The sequence below is a fragment of the Monopterus albus genome, unplaced genomic scaffold, assembly GCF_001952655.1.
Source record: "Monopterus albus unplaced genomic scaffold, M_albus_1.0 scaffold176.1, whole genome shotgun sequence".
In the NCBI taxonomy this organism is placed as follows: domain Eukaryota; kingdom Metazoa; phylum Chordata; class Actinopteri; order Synbranchiformes; family Synbranchidae; genus Monopterus; species Monopterus albus.
In genome coordinates, this window is record NW_018128056.1 from 657,052 (window position 1) to 675,590 (window position 18,539).

At 43.4% G+C, this 18,539-nt stretch overlaps 1 protein-coding gene across 3 annotated transcripts in view; it reads right to left on the reverse strand.

The window, feature by feature from the left end:
* ppp2r3a (protein phosphatase 2, regulatory subunit B'', alpha) overlaps nt 1-18,539 on the reverse strand; it is a 53,887-nt gene that overhangs the window by 18,703 nt on the left and 16,645 nt on the right. For 2 of the 3 annotated variants that reach the window (XM_020616618.1, XM_020616619.1), the window contains exon 2: nt 5,424-8,889. In XM_020616618.1, coding sequence (XP_020472274.1) covers nt 5,424-8,072 — 2,649 coding nt within the window. In that variant the 5' untranslated portion in view covers nt 8,073-8,889. The remainder of the gene's footprint in view (nt 1-5,423; nt 8,890-18,539) is intronic. The other variant, XM_020616620.1, reaches the window with a different exon arrangement.

The window sequence follows — 18,539 nt, forward strand, 5'->3', positions numbered from 1 at the left end:
CAGGGGCTGAGAGTCGCTAGAGGGTAGTAGCTCTCCGCTTGTTACCAACTGTCAAACACTCGCACCTCGTAGGTGAGCCTGGCTCTGACACAAGTTGATGGTTTCTGTTACCTTTGATCTCCCTCATGTTATCTTACTCCAGGCCAAGAAAAAAATCATCCTTGGCTGAAACAGCAAGAGATTTGTATGATGAAAACCAGATAAGTGCTATGCACTATGTTGATCCAACAAGTGCAATAAGTCACTTGTTCTAGAAAAAAAAGAAAGAAACCAACATATTTAGGTCAAGATTAAAAGCATCTGCAGCCATTCACTTTGAATTCCTTCTATGCATCAAGACAGAGCACACATTTGTGTTTTCAGAAAATTAATACCGTCATGATCATTTAGATAAACTAGTGAGAGCAAACTGTGGAGAAAACCGTCGGCCCAGTTTGGGTGGAGCTGGGTGAAGGGTGAGTTCAAAGGAAATGGAACTGTAGGGAGAGGGGTGGAGGCGTGGGTGCCACCCAAGCTTCTACCGAGTCATGATGTTCTGCAACATTAGCACTTTCACATTGAACCATACACATGCAAGCAGAAGCACGTACACACACTCAGCCACATCTACAGCAACACAGTCAGTATTTTGAAATAAACCTAAAAACAGTTTCCATCTGATCTCCCCTGGTGCCATTATTCTGCAAGCAAGTTCCCATCAGCTAATCAAGATTGCACAATTGATATTCTGGGATGGGGAAGTCCCACCAAATACATCCCGCTTATAAACATGTGGTGGTTTCCATGGTGACACAGAGGGAGGCCCAGAGAGCTACGCACCAGTGACTCCCACTGAGTCAAAACTTTTCAGAGAAAAAAATGACCCGCATTAAAAAAAATTTCGCTTTGCACATGTGTGTGCGCACATACGAGGATCTTGTACACACACTCCAACAATGCACACTGCACTAGGGACAGCATTTGGATGCCATCCCAGCCTGCACTGGGAGTGGCGAATTACGTCACTTGCTTAACAGTTGTGTGTGTGTGTGTGTATCTCCTAACCAAAGTTAATGAAGTCTACCGTGTGTGTGTGTGTGTGTGTGTGTGTGTGTGTGTGTGTGTGTGTGTGTGTGCTTTTGTATATCAAAGAGCTATGTAATGAATATTCCATTGTCCAAACTAACCTTGGATGGTATGAACTGCACTGGAAAACTCCTCTCACATGTAGCAACAGAGACCTCTGTCTGAGAAGAGCTTTGTATGTGTGTCTGAATAAATAATTCCATTCATCTGTGTCCTTGTGCACCTAGACTGAAACAGGCATCTTACCGTGCTTGGCCAAGATTCATGCTGTGACCTTATTTCCTGTGGAAGCAGCCGAGGAATGATGTCACCCTCATCCGACCCAGAGTCAACAACTGTAAGCTGCAGAGCCCCCCAACTCATCCCAAAAGTCTATTTTTCATCCCTTTTTCATCACCTGCTTCTCTTCTTCTCTAACTCCCCATGAAGTCCTCCTTTCTCTAAAAGCCAGTTTCGCAGTAAACAATAAAATTCTTACTCCTGCTGTCTTGTACAGACCTTCATTCATGCAGCTTTCCTGTCTAACTGTTATTTCCTGTCAGTCCCACACTTTTCTTTATCACACCTTTATCATAATTTTTTTCAAGAGTCCTTGTGCCAGAAAGCAGGATACTGTCTTAAAGGTGCACAGGACTAAAAATACAGTTGGGAGAAATCAGAACATTATATGCATTCCTCTCTCGACAATAAGATGAGAATGCTGCATTGACCTTGAGTGGCACTTACATCCTGAATGCTTATATCAGAGCTGTGCATAACAAGAGTAAATTGCTATTGCACTGTTTTCAGATGTGAATATCGACTTGTGTTATGAAACACAAATAAATCCACAAGGTAGCTCCACTTTTGATAACTGTGTGCTTTCTGGAAATGCTTTTGTAACCAGCCAGATCACACAACTGATGCTGTCTTTTGTGTAGTGCACTCAAGTGAATACCACCTCACAGGTGCAGATGTTATATTTACCTAAATACTGTAGGCTTGACAGGACCCAGTAAAAGTCTGCTATTGTGCTTGTTACTTTATGTGTTGCATTCTTGTGAGTGTGGTTCAGGATATTTGATATATCTCCCACCAAAAGAATTCAGCTGAATCAGTCCATCAGTAGACATGTCACTAGTTACAAGCCATGCAGAGTCCATGTTTTCAGCAGAGGGTACCCCAGTTATGGCCCAGACCTTGGCATGGACAGTAAAGGGTGAAGCTCTACCACATCCTCACTAATGTCCTGGGGGAAATCTGACCAGTGCTATTCTAGCATAGCAATATGTTCACGGCTTTTGGCAAAAACACTAAAATCAGCAGTAGGTTAAATAAGCCATGTGAATGGCAGCTCTGGATGTGGCCAGAAGTGTGCATGTGTCTCTAAATCATGTCACCATTGACTGTAATGAAACAACTCCTCCGAAACTAAAACATTCAGGTCAAATTTAGCTGGAGGGAAACATGCTCTCAAATTTCTTATCTCGTATTTCTCAAAAACAAAGAGGGGAAGAGTGAGTGAGAGAGAGAGAGAGAGACCAACTCCCGGCTCTTTGCCACAGACCACCAAGAGATTTAGTTGCTGTCAGGGTCACTCGGTGGCCGCTGCCTCTCCTCCGTCTTTCTCTCCTCTGCTCTCTCTATCCTGTGGGCTCTGCACCTCAGCTGTGTTGCATTCCAGTAATTAGCAACTGGTTTGTCGCTGCACACAGCTGGGGTGCATCCCGATGATTGCCTTCTCCTCCTTATATAAACCTCTGGCAGACGCTCCGTCTTGGCCGGAACATTAACATAGTAACGCGGACTGTACATGTTGGTAGAATGCTACGCTGACAGACACTGTGCGTTTTGGCTTGACTCTACCACACTACATACGCACTACGCTCATTTACACTACACTACATATCATACATATCCAAGTACCGTACTTTCCCATGTTATGTTCTTTTGATACTTTGTGTTCTCTTTATTTACCTGCTACCGTCATGTTTTTCCCCCTAGCACCTGGGTCTGCAAACTTGAGCCCAACCTCAGTCCTCCCTAACCCTCCTGGTGAGGGGGGCTACCATAACAGTTGCCTCCACTTTGAGCATCACTGTTGCCACGTCTCCCCGCTCTGAGTTTGACTGTCACAGCCTCTCTTCTGATTTATATTAGCTGGCTTCCCTGTATCCATGGAGATTAATGGGTCTGCTCAGACAGGTGCAGAAAGCCCTGTATTAGTCTGTCAGCAGCAGAACCAACATTAAAAGTGTGTGCACTCACACACACACACACACAGAGATAAAGGCTGCTCCTCCCTGAGACCAGTGTCATCCCAGAGGGCTTAGCAGAACTTCCCATCAAAGCCAAGGCTGTGCCAAGAGAAACACAGCTACAAATTTCCAAGTTGTTGTGTGTGAGCGTGCATGAGCATTTTGTCACTGTGTGTGTGAAGGGGCTTGCCTTGTTTACAGTTTGATTGGCAGTTTAATGTGTAACCAAGGCAGGGGGTGGGGTTGGCACTGAGGAGTATTAGCACAATTCCCAGAGTGCTAAAGTGGGCATTGGGTGTCAGAGAGCTATTCCCAAACTCAGCTGTGACCCACAGTATCACTGGGTCAGCTTTCCCTCAGGCCAACAAACAGACACACACATGCTTGGTCAAGCACACATACATTGACCAGTGTTATGCATACAGGTGAATACACATGCAACTGTACACATATATACTGTATGTGCACTGTATCTGTTGCACCTGGTCAAGCCTGGGTGCACATACAACAACACAAACATCCATGCACATGCTCTCACACACACACAGGTCCATTTACACTGTGGCGACAGTGGGTCTGTTAGCGGGATGCCATAGTACAGAGGGGTGGACAGATTTAGGACACCCTCATACTTAGCTTTGCCAGGGGTGGAGGGTAAGGATACTATTAACACTTGGTATGCCAACAGAAGCCCATAACCCTGACTCCACCTCGCCCCGCCCTTCAACTGCCCTCCTGCTGTGCTCCAATCAGCACCTCTCATTGCATTACTCTGCCATCCACACAGCAACAACTGTTCTTCCCTGCTCCCAAAATAACAAAACAGCCAATCACAGGGCAGGCAGAGAGGTGGTGGTCAACACAGACCTTGACTGTAGGTGAAAGGACACTAAGAAGAAAAACAAAAGGCACCCAGATGCACAAAGGAAATAAAAAAAAAAATCTGAGAGAAAGCATGAAATATGCAAGCACGGCCCATGATGTGGAGGCCGAGAGCAGAAAAACAAAGAGAAGAAGGAGGGATGAAGGATGGAGGAGGAATGAGATAGCAAAATGATGTTTGGGTGCTTGCTGTTCTGTTCTGGCTGTGGCAGCTACCATGGTAACCTCCTAAATAGGTGCCCTACATATCAACAGGGCATAAGGTTACACAGCTCAGTAAATAAACACACACTAACAAACAGCAGAGAAGAAGTAGTGACTGAATGAAGCAGAAAAATAAACAAATTAGTAACAAAAAATATTAAAGGTGGCGATGCAGAGACAGAAAAAAAAAACTGACAACGGTAATGATTTGAAGCTGTGTCAGTGGTAATGTGTGTTTGTCTGTCATGCATAATTACCTAAATCCACAATGTGCTGCTGAACAGCCACATCAGAGACAGGCTGAACTAGCCCCCCTATTCTGAGCTGATTCCCTGCTGTGTCAGTCACATACCCACATACAAACACACACTCCAACTCCCCTACTTCTCTCTCTCCCTGTAGCACAACTCTAAATAACTCTTAAACATTCCCCAAGGAGGAAAGGAGAGCCAACATACAACATACACAGTGCAGTACAAGACACAAGTTAAAAACCAGGAAACGAACAGAGAGCCACTCCCAACACAATGAGATATTCTGTTATATGATTCATAGTGCTGGCTTTTTTATTCAAGCCCACATATGGACAACATATCAGTGTGTTCATAGCAGTTAATGAATACTGTTCATCACAACACATTTATTGCAGCAGCATCAACCCCGTTGTGTCACAGCAATACAATTCTCACATTGGCATTTTACCTTTTATGATAAAAGCAACAAAGGCTGACTTTCAAATTGTCTATTCTTAGTCTAATGTCACTCATTCTGTCACTTAGTCTGTCTTTCTCTCAAATCTGCTCTCTTCTTACACCATAAATGCATCTGAACATTTTAGTTATTGGTGATTGTGGTAAGTTACTGGTTAATCAACTTTGAACTACATATTAAAAATCTGCACTATGTCCAACTACAGATAATGAAAATTAAATCAAACATACAACATAGAGATTTCCTCCAAAATCACAATTTGCCATTAGCTTGTGCACTTGTGAGTATTTTTAATTTATTTATTAAGGTGTGTCTTTCACTTACTCTGATCACCTCTGGAGTCTGCTGGATGAGGAGGGTTGAACCGGTGTCTCTCACAGCAGCAGGGTCACCAACAGCAATGGCTGCATCTCTCACAGCTGCTGCAGCTGGGATGGCAACAGGAGCTGGAGGTTCAGCTGCAGTCACAGGTGTAAAGTCAAATGAAGGTGTGAAGGAATGCAAACTTGCAGATGTTACAGGAGCAGGACTATCACTTGAAGACAGGTCTGCAACTTTATCTGTAGCCTCAGTTGCAGGCTCATGTGTAGGTATAGGCAGAGGTTTGCAGGCAGCATCAGGTGTAGATTTAGGTGCAGGATCGGATGTAGCACTGCACACCACTGCTTCAGATACTGCAGGTACAGGTGAAGCTGCAGGTGTATTTTCAAGGGAGTGTTTTGTCGGTATAGATGGGACTGCATTTGTGTGCATGGGAACAGCAGCTGGTGGGTTTGTGCTGCCCAGACAGGTGTCAGCCCTGCCAGTGGCAGCCAACGTATCCTGCAGGAGCCTCATCACCTCCCTCTCCTTCCCACTCTTCCTCTCAGCACTCCCTGTTCTCCCTGCTCCAGAATCCACCAGCTCCTGTGCAAAGCTCTCAATGCTCTCTAGGATCCTCAGCAGTAGTGCCCCATCCTCCTCCCCTCCTATCAGAGCTTCTCTGTTCTCTCCCTGGGGAGGAGTGAGACTCAGGTCAGTCCTGGAGTTGGGGCCATTCATGGCTAAGTGGCTAGCTGGATTCTGGACTTGAAACTGGGTCATTTTGTGCTGAGTGACACCCTCACTGGAGGCAGTCCCCTGGCCTCCTTCTCTCTTCCTGGTCTTGGCTGGAAGTGGAGGCTCCATGTTTCTGGGGTGGCTCATACTCTGAGACAGATTCTCCAAGTCCATCAGCAGCTTGTCAATATCATCATTCCTGTGCGTGACTGCTACTGAGGCAGACGAGGGCCAAGTGGGACTGGAGCCAGTTGAAGAGTTATGGAGTGTGTGTGGTTGGGATAGGTGCATGTGTTGACTTAACACAGTTCCATTTTTGTTTTGGGTAGTGTTTACCCCTCTGCTTGAAGCGTGTGTCTGCTGTGATATTTGTTCCTGTGTCTTGCCCACCTCTGCTTCCTCCTCCTCTATAAAGAGAGCCTCCATGGGGGATGCTGGAGGAGTGTGTGCGTATGATGGCATTGGGGAGGTATGAAGAGGGGAAGGAGAGTGTGTTGGAGAGGAGCCGGATGTAGAGCCAGTGACAGAGGGGGAAGAGACTGTGTGTTGTGTGATAGAAGAGTGGAGATGCTGTATTCCATTAGTAAGAGGAATGGTTCTAGATGGGGAGCTTTGGACTGGTTTGGTATTGATGGAGTCTGATTTCAAAAAAGACGAGGAAGACGAGTGAGGAACAGTCTTTGGGATGGGAGGTGAGTGCACTACATCCTCATAGCGAGGAGGCTGCTCATTGCCAAATATTGGAGAGTAAGGTCCCTGCTGAATGGAGTGGAGAGTGTTGACCAGCTCGGCCAGATCACTGTGCCCGCTTCCAAGTGTACCCTGCCCACTGCCTCCCAAACCTCCAATCCCCTCCAGATCCAGAGGCAGTCTCTTCAGATAGGAGCTGAGTCGGGACATCACAGCCCGATACACACTGTCAGGACTGGCTCCCCCATCCTCCTGCCCTCCACCAGCTTTGCGTCTGATGCACTGCTTGATGATGTCAGTACATTTCTTTAGGTCTTCAGAACATTTAAGAAGGATGTCAAGGCAGGCACGGATGTCCTCCCCGCCGGCTCCCCCAGTGCCACCCTCTGCCTGTGTTTTCTCTAGCAGACGGGCAATTAGGTTCTCCTCTCCTAGAGTGTTTCGGTACAGGGAGGCCACAGTATTCACACTTTGATCTAATGACCCAATACTTGAGCCACTGCCCACTTTGGAGGTGGCTGACAAGGAGCCTGAGTTAGCCTTTAGCTTTGTCTCCTCCAGACCTGCCCCTCTCCCTAGCACAAAGGGTGGCATGTTCTCATCATTAGAAGTAGCTATGCCATTTGTCATGCCATTAGTTGTTCCGTTAGTCATGATATTAGAGCTGAAGTGGCCATAAATGATATCCAGGTCGGTGGAGCGACGACTGAAAGAGTCAGGACGGACCTTACGACCTTTCCGGAAGGTGACGTGGCTTGAGGAGGACAGGCGAAGCTTGTCAAAAGAAAACTCTTTGAGCTTACCACTGGCCAGGTTGATGGCCTCTTCAGTAATATCCTTCAAACTGCCAGAGAAGCTCAGGTTCCCAGTTGATCCTCCGCAACCTGGGGTCTTTTTGCGCCACACAGGGCTGTCTTCCCCTAAAGACAAACTGTCACTGCTGCCCGCCCTTTCTAGGCTGCTATTATAACTATCCATGGTAATTTTGCCATGATTAGGGAGTAGCTGAGTGGTCATGTTACAAGAGTGTATGGGCGAGCTGTAGGCGTCAGTGTATGCTGAGTCTGGTGCAACCAGTAGCTCGGAGCAGGTGCCATGGTGTGCCACAGTACAGTCCAGTCCCCGGGACAGTGCCCCACATGGCCCTGAGCAGTAGTGCACAGCATGGGAGTGTGTGCGCCGGTCCACTACCACACTGTTATAGCAGCTCACACTGCTCACCACTACACGATAGGCTGCTGCCATGGTGGCCAATGTGTTTCAGGGCATAGGAAGATAAAAATAATATCAAATGTAAAACAAAAGCAAAATAACTTTGACAAAAAAATCCCACTGGATTTTTTTATTCTTTTGGTTGAGAGTTTATATCAGTGTACATCCAAACACTAAATCATCTTGTTGAAATACGGTGTTTTTCAACTGCATGGTGATAGTTTTCAGACAATGCTGAATCACAAACAAAAAACAGCTGGCAATCAACACCTGAAAAGAAATATCCACTTCCAAAGTTGTTATCCATTCATTCTTGCACCTGAAGCAGCTTTAAAGGGTCCCACTCCCTTGCCGAGGCAAATACTGCAATTCCTTTTTTCAAATCAATGGGCCTCTTAATAATAGCTGTACGGTTCATTCTTTCTCCACAGGCACCTTCCCCGCTTCCTCTCTAGCAGCAGCTCATTATCTGCTAATGATAGCTGTGGAGGATGGCGACAACAGAAGATCCAGCTGGGGTATCACCCGTCCCTCCACAGAAACAGCCCAGGGATTTAGCTGAGGCCAGCAAGGCCTTAACATTGCCCTACCCTGAGCTCATCTCCTGGGCATTGAGACTTATGAAAAAACCCCTTATCTCCCTCTGTGGTTTATGAAGTCCTGACGAAGCCAAAAACCATTCCAACACAGCTGCAGAATGGCAAGGGACCAAACACAGATGGCCGGCTGCCTCTTCCACTCTGAGTGCGTGTTGATCTGTGTCACTCTTGTACTCGCTTTCACCCCTTCGGTCTCCCGCTGTCAGCCGTGTGTCGTGCGTGTTTCTGACAGGAGGACACCACCTGCGAGTCTAGCAGAGAGGGGAGGACAGGAAGAGAGAGGGGTGCGAAGGAGAGGAAGGGAAAACAGAGGAGGAGAGTAAATCAGTAACACAGTAATCAAGAAGTGGATACTTGTGAAATGCAGCTGCGTGAGAGTATATATACATTTTGTTGTATGTGCAAGACACTCTACACCCTCCAGCTACCGTCCAGGCGACAACCTCTTTATCATCAAAAAAACCTTCCAAACTGTACTCAGCTTCTTTCCACATTAACATACACACACTGAAACACATCTAGATAAAACAGAGGAAAGGAAGGGAGACACATGGTGTTAAACAGGCAACGTGGCCGATCTACAAAGGTTTTTCTAACCTTGCTGAGAAATCTCGATGCAGCAAAAGAGAAGCAGGTGTGGTGGAGGGAGAAAATACCAGTTTCTTTCAAGTTTCTATTCCTGTTTTTGTCTTTGTTGCACTGCAAATCCTATATTGTGCTTGTGAAAGCAATGAAGAAGCAAAAGTTATTCAACTTCCCGCGCTTCAGATGACAAACAAAAAACTGAAGCAGAGAAGCACATGCACATACAAACAGAAAAACAGCTGTGAAGTAGAAGTTACAGTGCGACTGTTAAAATATACATAAACTTATTGCCGACTAGGATTACTGGTCAAAACTTTATAATAAAAATCTGAGTTTTCACCTCAGTTACATTTTACAACAGAAAGCAAACAGACAATGAAACACTTCAGAATTTATGCACTTGTGATGATTACTGCAAACATTTCAGCTTAAAGATAAACTGCTGAGGAATTTTTACTGGAGAGGCATTTTAGTACTGTTAAAAAAAAAAAAGTCAAATACCAGTAACATGGCACGTACCAGACACTAACAGAGCCTGACAGAAAATACTACATTTTTCATTATTGCTCGCCCTCTTTCTCTTCCTGTCATTCGCTGTCTCTTTCCCCTTCCATCACTTTCTTTTAGATGCCTTCATGTGTAAAATTCAGTATTCGAACACATCAATTTGTTTTTTTCTCCCTCTATTTTCCTCTCCTTCCATAGGGGCAACACATTCCTCAGCTATGCACGTGTGCTCGCACTGTAAATACATACTGCAGTTCCTGGCACAACCACACATATGCAATCTAACCTAGGCTTAATCCTAACGACACAAACATGCTGTATATTTAATGAAACTGACAGAATATCTTCATTTCTTTCAAAAATCCAAATGTAAAAATTCTGTGAGGCAGGATTTTCTGAGGAACCCCAGGAAGAAAGAACAACAGTGAGACGTTATTACAACTTAGACTGAGCACTGACATTTGACCTGAACAAGGTTCCTGGGGAATTATGGAGCTGGAGGTTCTTACTTAAAAGTGTGAAAAACAGCAACAGGGGAAAGGGGGAGAAATGACTGGCGGGCTTGTGGGTGGGAATGAGCGACTGACAAGGATGGGGCTGAGGGGTTGTGGCACCTGGAAAACAACTATGAAGACTTTCTATGGAAAAAACAGGCGGTGGCCTCATCTGTCTGTTTGACTTTCTCTTCTCTCTCCACATAAACACACACAACAACTGGATGCTACTGCATCAGTCTCTGGTGCAGGAAATTCCACTTTCTGGCAAGTTCCATGTCATTAACACATTTTCATCTGATTGAAACTTACTGTTCACAAAGGACAGAGTCAAGGTTTTTAACAAACGGGTAACACAAATGCAAATGGAACCGAAGTTTGTATACTTTATCATTTGCTTTCTCACTTCCCATTTCTTTTTACTACTGCTCTCCATGAGGTCTGGATTTAGTGGATTAGTTGATTGTGTTCGTGGAATCTCTTTTGTCCCTGCCTTCCTTCTTTCTGCTCATTCCAAAAAAAGTCTTTCCTTCAGCCCAACCTTCACCAGGAAGCAAGCCATACTGGTAGTGTTTTACTCTGCTTGCTATGTCTAATCCAAAAATGGGCAAATACGTGCCACGTGAGTGGTGCTCATTAGACAACTAAGGCCTGTCATTCACCTAAGTCAAAGTGGTCGTTCCCCCATATTATGTTTAACTTTTAGTCTCATTATAATTTAAGAAAAAAGTACACTCCGTACAGTTGTCATGAAAGGAGAAATTAGCTATGACACCAAAACCATTTTTTGTACCAGGCTATAAATACAGGCATTTTAACATGGGAGTCTATGGGGATTGACTCCCTTTTTGGAGTTCACCTCTAGTGGCCATTCGAGGAACTGCAGGTTTTGGCTTCATTTCTCAGCCTCGGATGTTGCTGCTTGGTTACTCAGCAAGGGGCCACAGGGGCCTCACAGGGGAAGCAGGTCTTTGTAAAGAATAAGGCCTAAATAAGAACCCAAAACATACCCCCAAGGATGAGAAGACAGGTCTGTACTAGCCCAGTCGCTGTGCACACACACACACACACACATAAAACCTAATGCACAACTTCAGTGCTGCTACTGAGAGTTCTACTATGCCAAACACATACTAAACAAAACTAAGAGAAACTAGCAGCAGTTTTGGCATCTACCCTGCAACATGTATATTTTAAACCGTTTTCTTTCTTCTCCCCACTCTTCTTTTCTTTCCTCATATGATTTTAATATTTTTACTTTTCCCCACACTGATTTTTTTACATAGTAGTAGTTCTGACCTACTTCTCTGCTTGTGTCTGCAATCCCCTCACTTTTTACTTTGAGTGCCTGTTTGAATGTACACATACACAGAGCACATGTTCATACTCTCTTAAAAATAAAGTCACACTAAAGAAGAGTTTGTTCATGAGCCGTGCATCATCAACTGACTTGCTGGCTGAAAGACAGAGGGGCAGACAGATAGACAGCTACTCTGGCAAACAGCTCTGTCCTTGGCAAGACTGGACCACACTTCAACTGTCATAATTTTCTGTCAGCTACAGCTGCAAAGGAAGTCAGGCTGAGAATTAAGGAGACAAATGGTAAGAATAGGAGGAGAAGAACCAATCTTTCTTACAAGCCAAATCCTTCACTCATTCTCTCTCGTACTTGTTCCTCTGTCTATACCCTAATACAGCAAAATAATACAAAGAGTACAACACGTTTAAATGCGATGTATGAAACACAGCAGGAGGGTTCTGGTGACAGTCCCAGATGCACTAAACCAGTGGCCTTTCTTGGGGAGGACAGCAGATGTTTTGGGGATCTGGATTACATGCTTAGAGACAAGCAGGAAGCCACTCTGCAAACCAGACATTTGAACCTTAGCCAAAAAACTATTTGAAGCAGAATCAGAGGGGATATCTGACAAAATTACAGATTAAGGTTAAATCAATTCAAATAAGTGAGAATGTATCTGGTTGTTTAGATTGTACAAGCAATGGAAAGAAGATCATTTCCATGCATCTATGGACTAGGAAGGCGACCATTCAAATGCTTTTTGATGAAACTTTGTTTTATTTCATAGTCTACAGTAAAAATGCATAAGCCCAAACATTAGACTGAAAGAAGTGAATACCTGGCAGAAAAGAGGGAAATGAAGACAAAAAGCGAGAGACAAAAAGTGAGTGATTTCTTTAGCATAACTACAGTGAGGAACAGAAGTATTTGAACACCCTGCGATTTTGCAAGTTCTCCTACTTAGAAATCATGGAGGGGTCTGAAATTCACATTGTAGGTGCTAATGGTAGCCTCACACACATATACACACTCCAACATGCCATAAATATAATTAGGGCTTCTTAAAAGGAAAAAATGGAGAGAAAGAGCATATGTGTGTTATCAAAACTGCAAGACTATGTACTGGGGGGGGGGGTTCGGTGTCTAGCAGACTTACTGTAGGTGGGTAGTCTCATTATGTCTGCCAAAACATATCGTCTAGATGAGTCCCAGGCTGCTGAAAGCACAAATGACTGGGCTATGGACACACACACACAGCTGTTTATGATAAAACCACGTGTGCAGGCTTGATAGAGCACACCCCTGGATAATTGCACTGGTCTTAGCACCAGGGCTGAACCGGCCTGATCTGCATGCAGGCAGCTCCAGAACTTTTATAAAATCACTGAATTTTTACTTAACCACAGAAAGGCAAGACTGGACAAACAGTATTGATTTATATTTGAATAGTTGGCATTCAACTTACTGTTATGACAGTTAAGCTGAAAAATGTTTTCTATTACCGCTCCCTGCCAGAACAAAGCAATAAAGTCAAATGGTCTTCATGTAGCTGACAGGAGGGGACTTTCATGCTGGGCTGCCTGTTCTGCTTCTATAGACACAGCACAGGTCAAGACTGCCCTGAATACCCAGGGCACTGCAAAGGTTTCAGTACCACTCTCACTATGCATGGACTATACTCAAGCTGAAACTATTATCAAATTAATAGGGAACTATTTTAATAAACATTTCATGTTTAAAGTCACATTTGGCCAGTGTTAGGTTTCCCATATGCACAGTGAAGGAACCTTTAGATGTGACAGAAAGGATGTCTCTGGCTGTCACTTGGTCCATCATTTCTGGTTTTCTCCTGCCTCTTTTCTTCTCATACTCTCCTCATTTCATTATCTTCCTTTCTTCTTCACTGACTGGCCACACACTCCTGCTTTACAAGTTGCCGAGAGTGCTCCTTTACAGTTCTACACCTCCGGTGCTGTACCAGCTGTTCCCCTGGTGCTCTTCACATCTCATGGGAAAGTGAGCTGTGTGAATAGCTCAGTATCTTATTAAGAACCAAAACAGTAAGTTCAAGGACTACAGGACACATGTACTGTATATGTATGCAAACACATAAACACAATACATCCCCTGAGGGAAGGTAGCGAGGGCAGCAAAGAGGATGTTTTTGTGCTTCTGAGTAGATGAGAGAAAACAGTGACTCACATCTTTTCTTATCCTTAAATGTTTCCTGGTTAAAACAGCTTGGCCTTATAAGGGTAATACACACAGTTTTGATCTCTCACACACACACAGACACACAAAGACCCTCTGGTTCCATTACAGAGGGCAGAAAAAACATCCAAACCTGCAGCACACACACAAATGGACACATATTTTGCACACATAAACACAAATCCCAAAAAGTGCATGCATGCACAATCGCAGCACATGACAAAGGCAAGTCAAAGACACCTCTGCACTTCACTCACATACAAACATATGAATGCAAGCACGCACAGGCACACACCTTTACACACAAACTCACATCTGTCCATAGTGTCTTGCCTGTAGTTCACCATGACCCAATGTGGTTTTGCTGCTAATTTAAAAAGCACATTTGGGTTGATGTCATGTTTTTCTGCTAGTGCACATGGTGACACACAAATAAGACATCCAACACACTCATGCACAAGCACACATGCTGGCGCAGAAGGCAAAAGGACACACAAATAAATCTATAATAATGTAATGTGCAAAGACAGCAGACCTGGATTCAGACAGTCAACAGTTTATTCCTGCGGTCACCTACAACCCAGGCACAAAGGCAACCAGCTTATACCAGCCATTTCCAACGAGAAACCAGACAGCTGAACACACACACACACACACCTAAAATTAAACACATGGCATTAATCAATGCAATAAGACTTTTTAATGTTTCTCTGGCATCTGGTATCTGCAATGTAGAGCTGGACCACTTGGTTTGTCAGCGTACACTTGTGATAATAATACACTTCTCTAACACAATTCAGTCACATAAAGATAACATCATATTTTAAATAGATGACTGAAAATTGAGGATCTATCAATAATCAGTCCATATCCATGTTGTCCTATGGAACACATCTGTTCAGAGCACACGTAGATCAGGATTCAGATTACACAGAATAACTGAATCTGGAAAATGTTGCCTTTTTTTGTCTTCAGGTGTCAGTGTGGAACGGCTTTAACAGGAAGGTTTGGACAAAATTTGGAAAGCTGCTCTTTTATATTGGGCATGAAAAAGTACTGAAGCACAAAGGGAGCTCTCAGCCAGCAGCAGCACTTCTGTGGCATGGTCCATTAGAGAAATTTGGCTGCACTGAAGGCACACTGACCTGATTCTTTTAACAAAAGCTTTGCCGCTTTCAGCTTTTGATGTTCAGGCTGGCTGCTGTTCACAGTTCAGATTCCAAGGTAAATAAATGAGCATTCTGACAGCAGGAGTACCCTGAGATCAACTGCAGCAGACACAGAATCAGGATTGGGCTTTACATAGCCACAACTTATGAAACAATATTTAAAAAAGTTCCTCAGTCGACCTCATTTGTTGATGTTTCCAGTTAGCTCACGACATCCCTGGTGAAGATATTTAGGAATAGATGCATGTGGTTGTGGTGATAGTGTGCCTATCTGTACTGCTAGAGCAAAAATAGATACAATAACAAATACAAATGAGGTAAACAGAAGACTATTAATTATGAGGTGTTGAGTGTTCGGGCACACTTAACACCCAAAAAGGAAGAGAAGTAGACCGAAACTAGACGACATGGAGCCAGAATCAGGCCAGGGCTGAGTAACTCCTTCCAGAAAGTTCTGTACACAGACATAACCCAGATACCAGAGTGCTTGTACACTAACAGACATCATCCCAATACAAAGTCCTCTCAAACAGCCAGAGTTGACAAGGTGACGGATCAGCCCACAAGCAGTTGATGGTGTGAGGTGTCAACGATTACATATAGATCTACGGTGGTAGTGAGCAGGTGTGACGTGACAGGCTGTGAAATGACAGCACAAACTAACAAGGGTGAATTAGAGGAGACAGAGAAGCAAAAGCAGGGGAGAAGCAGAGATGAAGTGGGTGTTGTCACGACAGATTCTGAGAACTGTCTGATGCTTTATTATTTCCAATCACTTTCTCACTGTTATTGAAGCAATCGAAAGCGATACAGAGCCAAACTAAGGCTGTACACCATATGAAATGGGCCTTCAAGGAGAAGAGAGGAGGGATTTACAAGTTCTTTTTCCTGTTTTCTACCCCTCACATCTATTTCTTCTTGTTTAGGTTATCATTAATGCAGTGTTACTATTATTATACATGTTTGAACTTGTCGGGTTCACAATACACCGTGGGTTTTTTTTAAATAATGGAAGCACTGGAATGAAGCTTTCCTTAAACAATTATCATGTTAATTATTATCTTATATGTTAAACCTGATCAGCTTTAAACAATATTTAACTCTTGATCAGATGTGGTAGCACCACGTTATAAGAGAGATATTATAAGAGACTCTTTTTGGAATTGGGTTTTTATTTTATAAAGACAGACAGGTAGTTTCTGTGCCTGAACATAAACATACTTTCAGTTTCAGTTTTCAAACGAGCGTTGCAATGTCACAAGTTTCAAGGTGTTACTGTGAGAACAGTCAGTTTTTGCGTTGTGGACCAATGTGACGCTGGGTTGAAAATATCATGTAAAATAGGAATAAGAAAAAGATAAAACTCTTATGGGTGTTCAGAGTTCAAATCTTCAACAACTCCCACTAGTAAGATATATAAGGCGCAGAACTGACTTATAAAAAGGCATCATTCTGGCCTTACTATAAAGAAGTCTGGCTGTCCAAAAGCAGGACTGTAGAGCAGTCTGTATATACCATGTTGCTGCAAGACATACAAAAAGCATTTATTCTTGCTCCCATAAAGATGTCCAAACATACAGTAATGACTTATTAGACATGTTTGTCCTCTCTGCTCAGTTATATGTAGGCAGCAGGGCTATGTGTTTATAATGAAGGAAAGAGTAGACATCTCCAGATTTTAAGAGAAATCCTTATAAGACCATGTTTAGACTGGAGAGGCGACGCTAGACTAACTAGTCTCATGGCTGTCTATGTGTGTGTATGTCTATGTATGAGCGAGTTGACTGTTGTCCCTGTCCATCAGAAGGTCATATGAGGAGCAGATTAGGGTTTCTGACCGCAAACCCCTGTCGCCATGGCCCTTCGTCACAGAGACAGGGAGGACAGTCATCGTGTTCCACTGACTCACCACCCGTTATCTCTCTGCCATGTGCACCAATACACACACAAAACCACATCTAAATCAGGACTTTGTGGAGCAGCCTAGCTCATCTGCACAGAGGCAGGAAGTAACTAAGCGCTGTACATTTACTCAAGTACAATACTTAAGGACAATTTTGAGTATTTTCATTTTTTACTGCTTCATATTTTGACTCCACTATATTTATCTGATGACTTTACTTACTAGTTACTTTTCAGAATCAGATTAATTACACAAAATACAATATAACCACCAGATGTTATTGATACCTGGTTAGAAATTCACAAAATACCCAGCAGTACCTCAAATTCTAAGCATGTAAGGTAGGTAACATGAGCTCCACCTTTACCAGCTGCAGCATTAAAGTGATGCACACAATAATGTGTCAATAATATGATATACATTAATGTGAAATGTGCTGATCTGCACAGTGGCTACTTTTACTTTTGGCACTTTAAGTATATTTTGATGCTAATACTTTTGTAGTGTTACTTAAGTGACATTTTACTATTTTTATACTGTGTTATTGTTACTTTTACTTAAGTAAACAATGTGAGTACTTCTTCCACCACTGCATCTATTGAACTCATCCAAATTAGGGCCATAGCTAATAATTATTTCCATTAAGGATACTGACTGTTTTCTGGGTTAATTCATGGATCATTTTGTACTTTACTATACTACTGATTTTAGCTTCAACCTCTACAACCCCTCAGACCACCACTTTGTACTGACTAGTGGCAGGACCAAGCCTCTAACTGGGATTTCCATGATGGCAAATTTGCTATAAATCATACCAACAATCCCTAAATTCTCACTAATGTTTATGGATTTCACGAGTGCCAAGTTATGATAGGGTACTTATTGTATTTCTCTTGGGTTTCAGCTCTTTATTTAACACCAGGACATCACCTAACCACGATGAGCTTGAGAAATTAAATTTGTCATTGATTTTTTTTTTTAAATCAGCTTACATTCTATACAAAGCAGTTTTGTTCAGCTTTCAGATTTACAAACTAAATTTTAACAAATAAAATTCCAACTTCTTCAGGGACCAAAATGCACTGATTTAGTTTAGAGTTTCCATAGGATCAGCTGTGATGTTCTAAGGGGCCAGCTGCCACTTTAAGCCTGTTCTGGGAGGATTTATAACCCTTCACACAAACAGGACTATAAAATCTGACTCCTCTCACCAGTCCCTCAACTCTCCTCCCTTCTATTAAACTTGTGGTTGGGCGACCTCAGTGGAAGGAGAATTAGTGGAAACAACGGTAAAGACACAACATGAAGATTTAACAGCTCATGGGTTTTATTCCAGCTGGGGATGAAAGAGAGGCTTATGAATTAACTGGATTGCTCATTCATGCGCTCAGTTAACCCTACAAATAAATGTGGTAGCACAAAAGCACTCAGACACGCATGAAAAGCACACAACTCTGCCACTCTCTGATGCGCTCTCTCTCACACACACACACACTCCACGTCATCTGCTAGTTTCTTCCCTTGACTCTATTCTTGAAGCTGTGTTTGTGCATGTGATCCCAGTCGCTGCTCACGGTCACATGTTTGGCTGCCTTTTCAACTCAGGGTGCATGTAGCCACGTTTGTGGGTCTCACTATCTCTGAGTGTGTCTCACACAACCTTATCCAAAGGAATAGGGCCATGTTTACACTTTCAGGCCACTCACTCACTCCTGCCTTCTATCGCCACTAA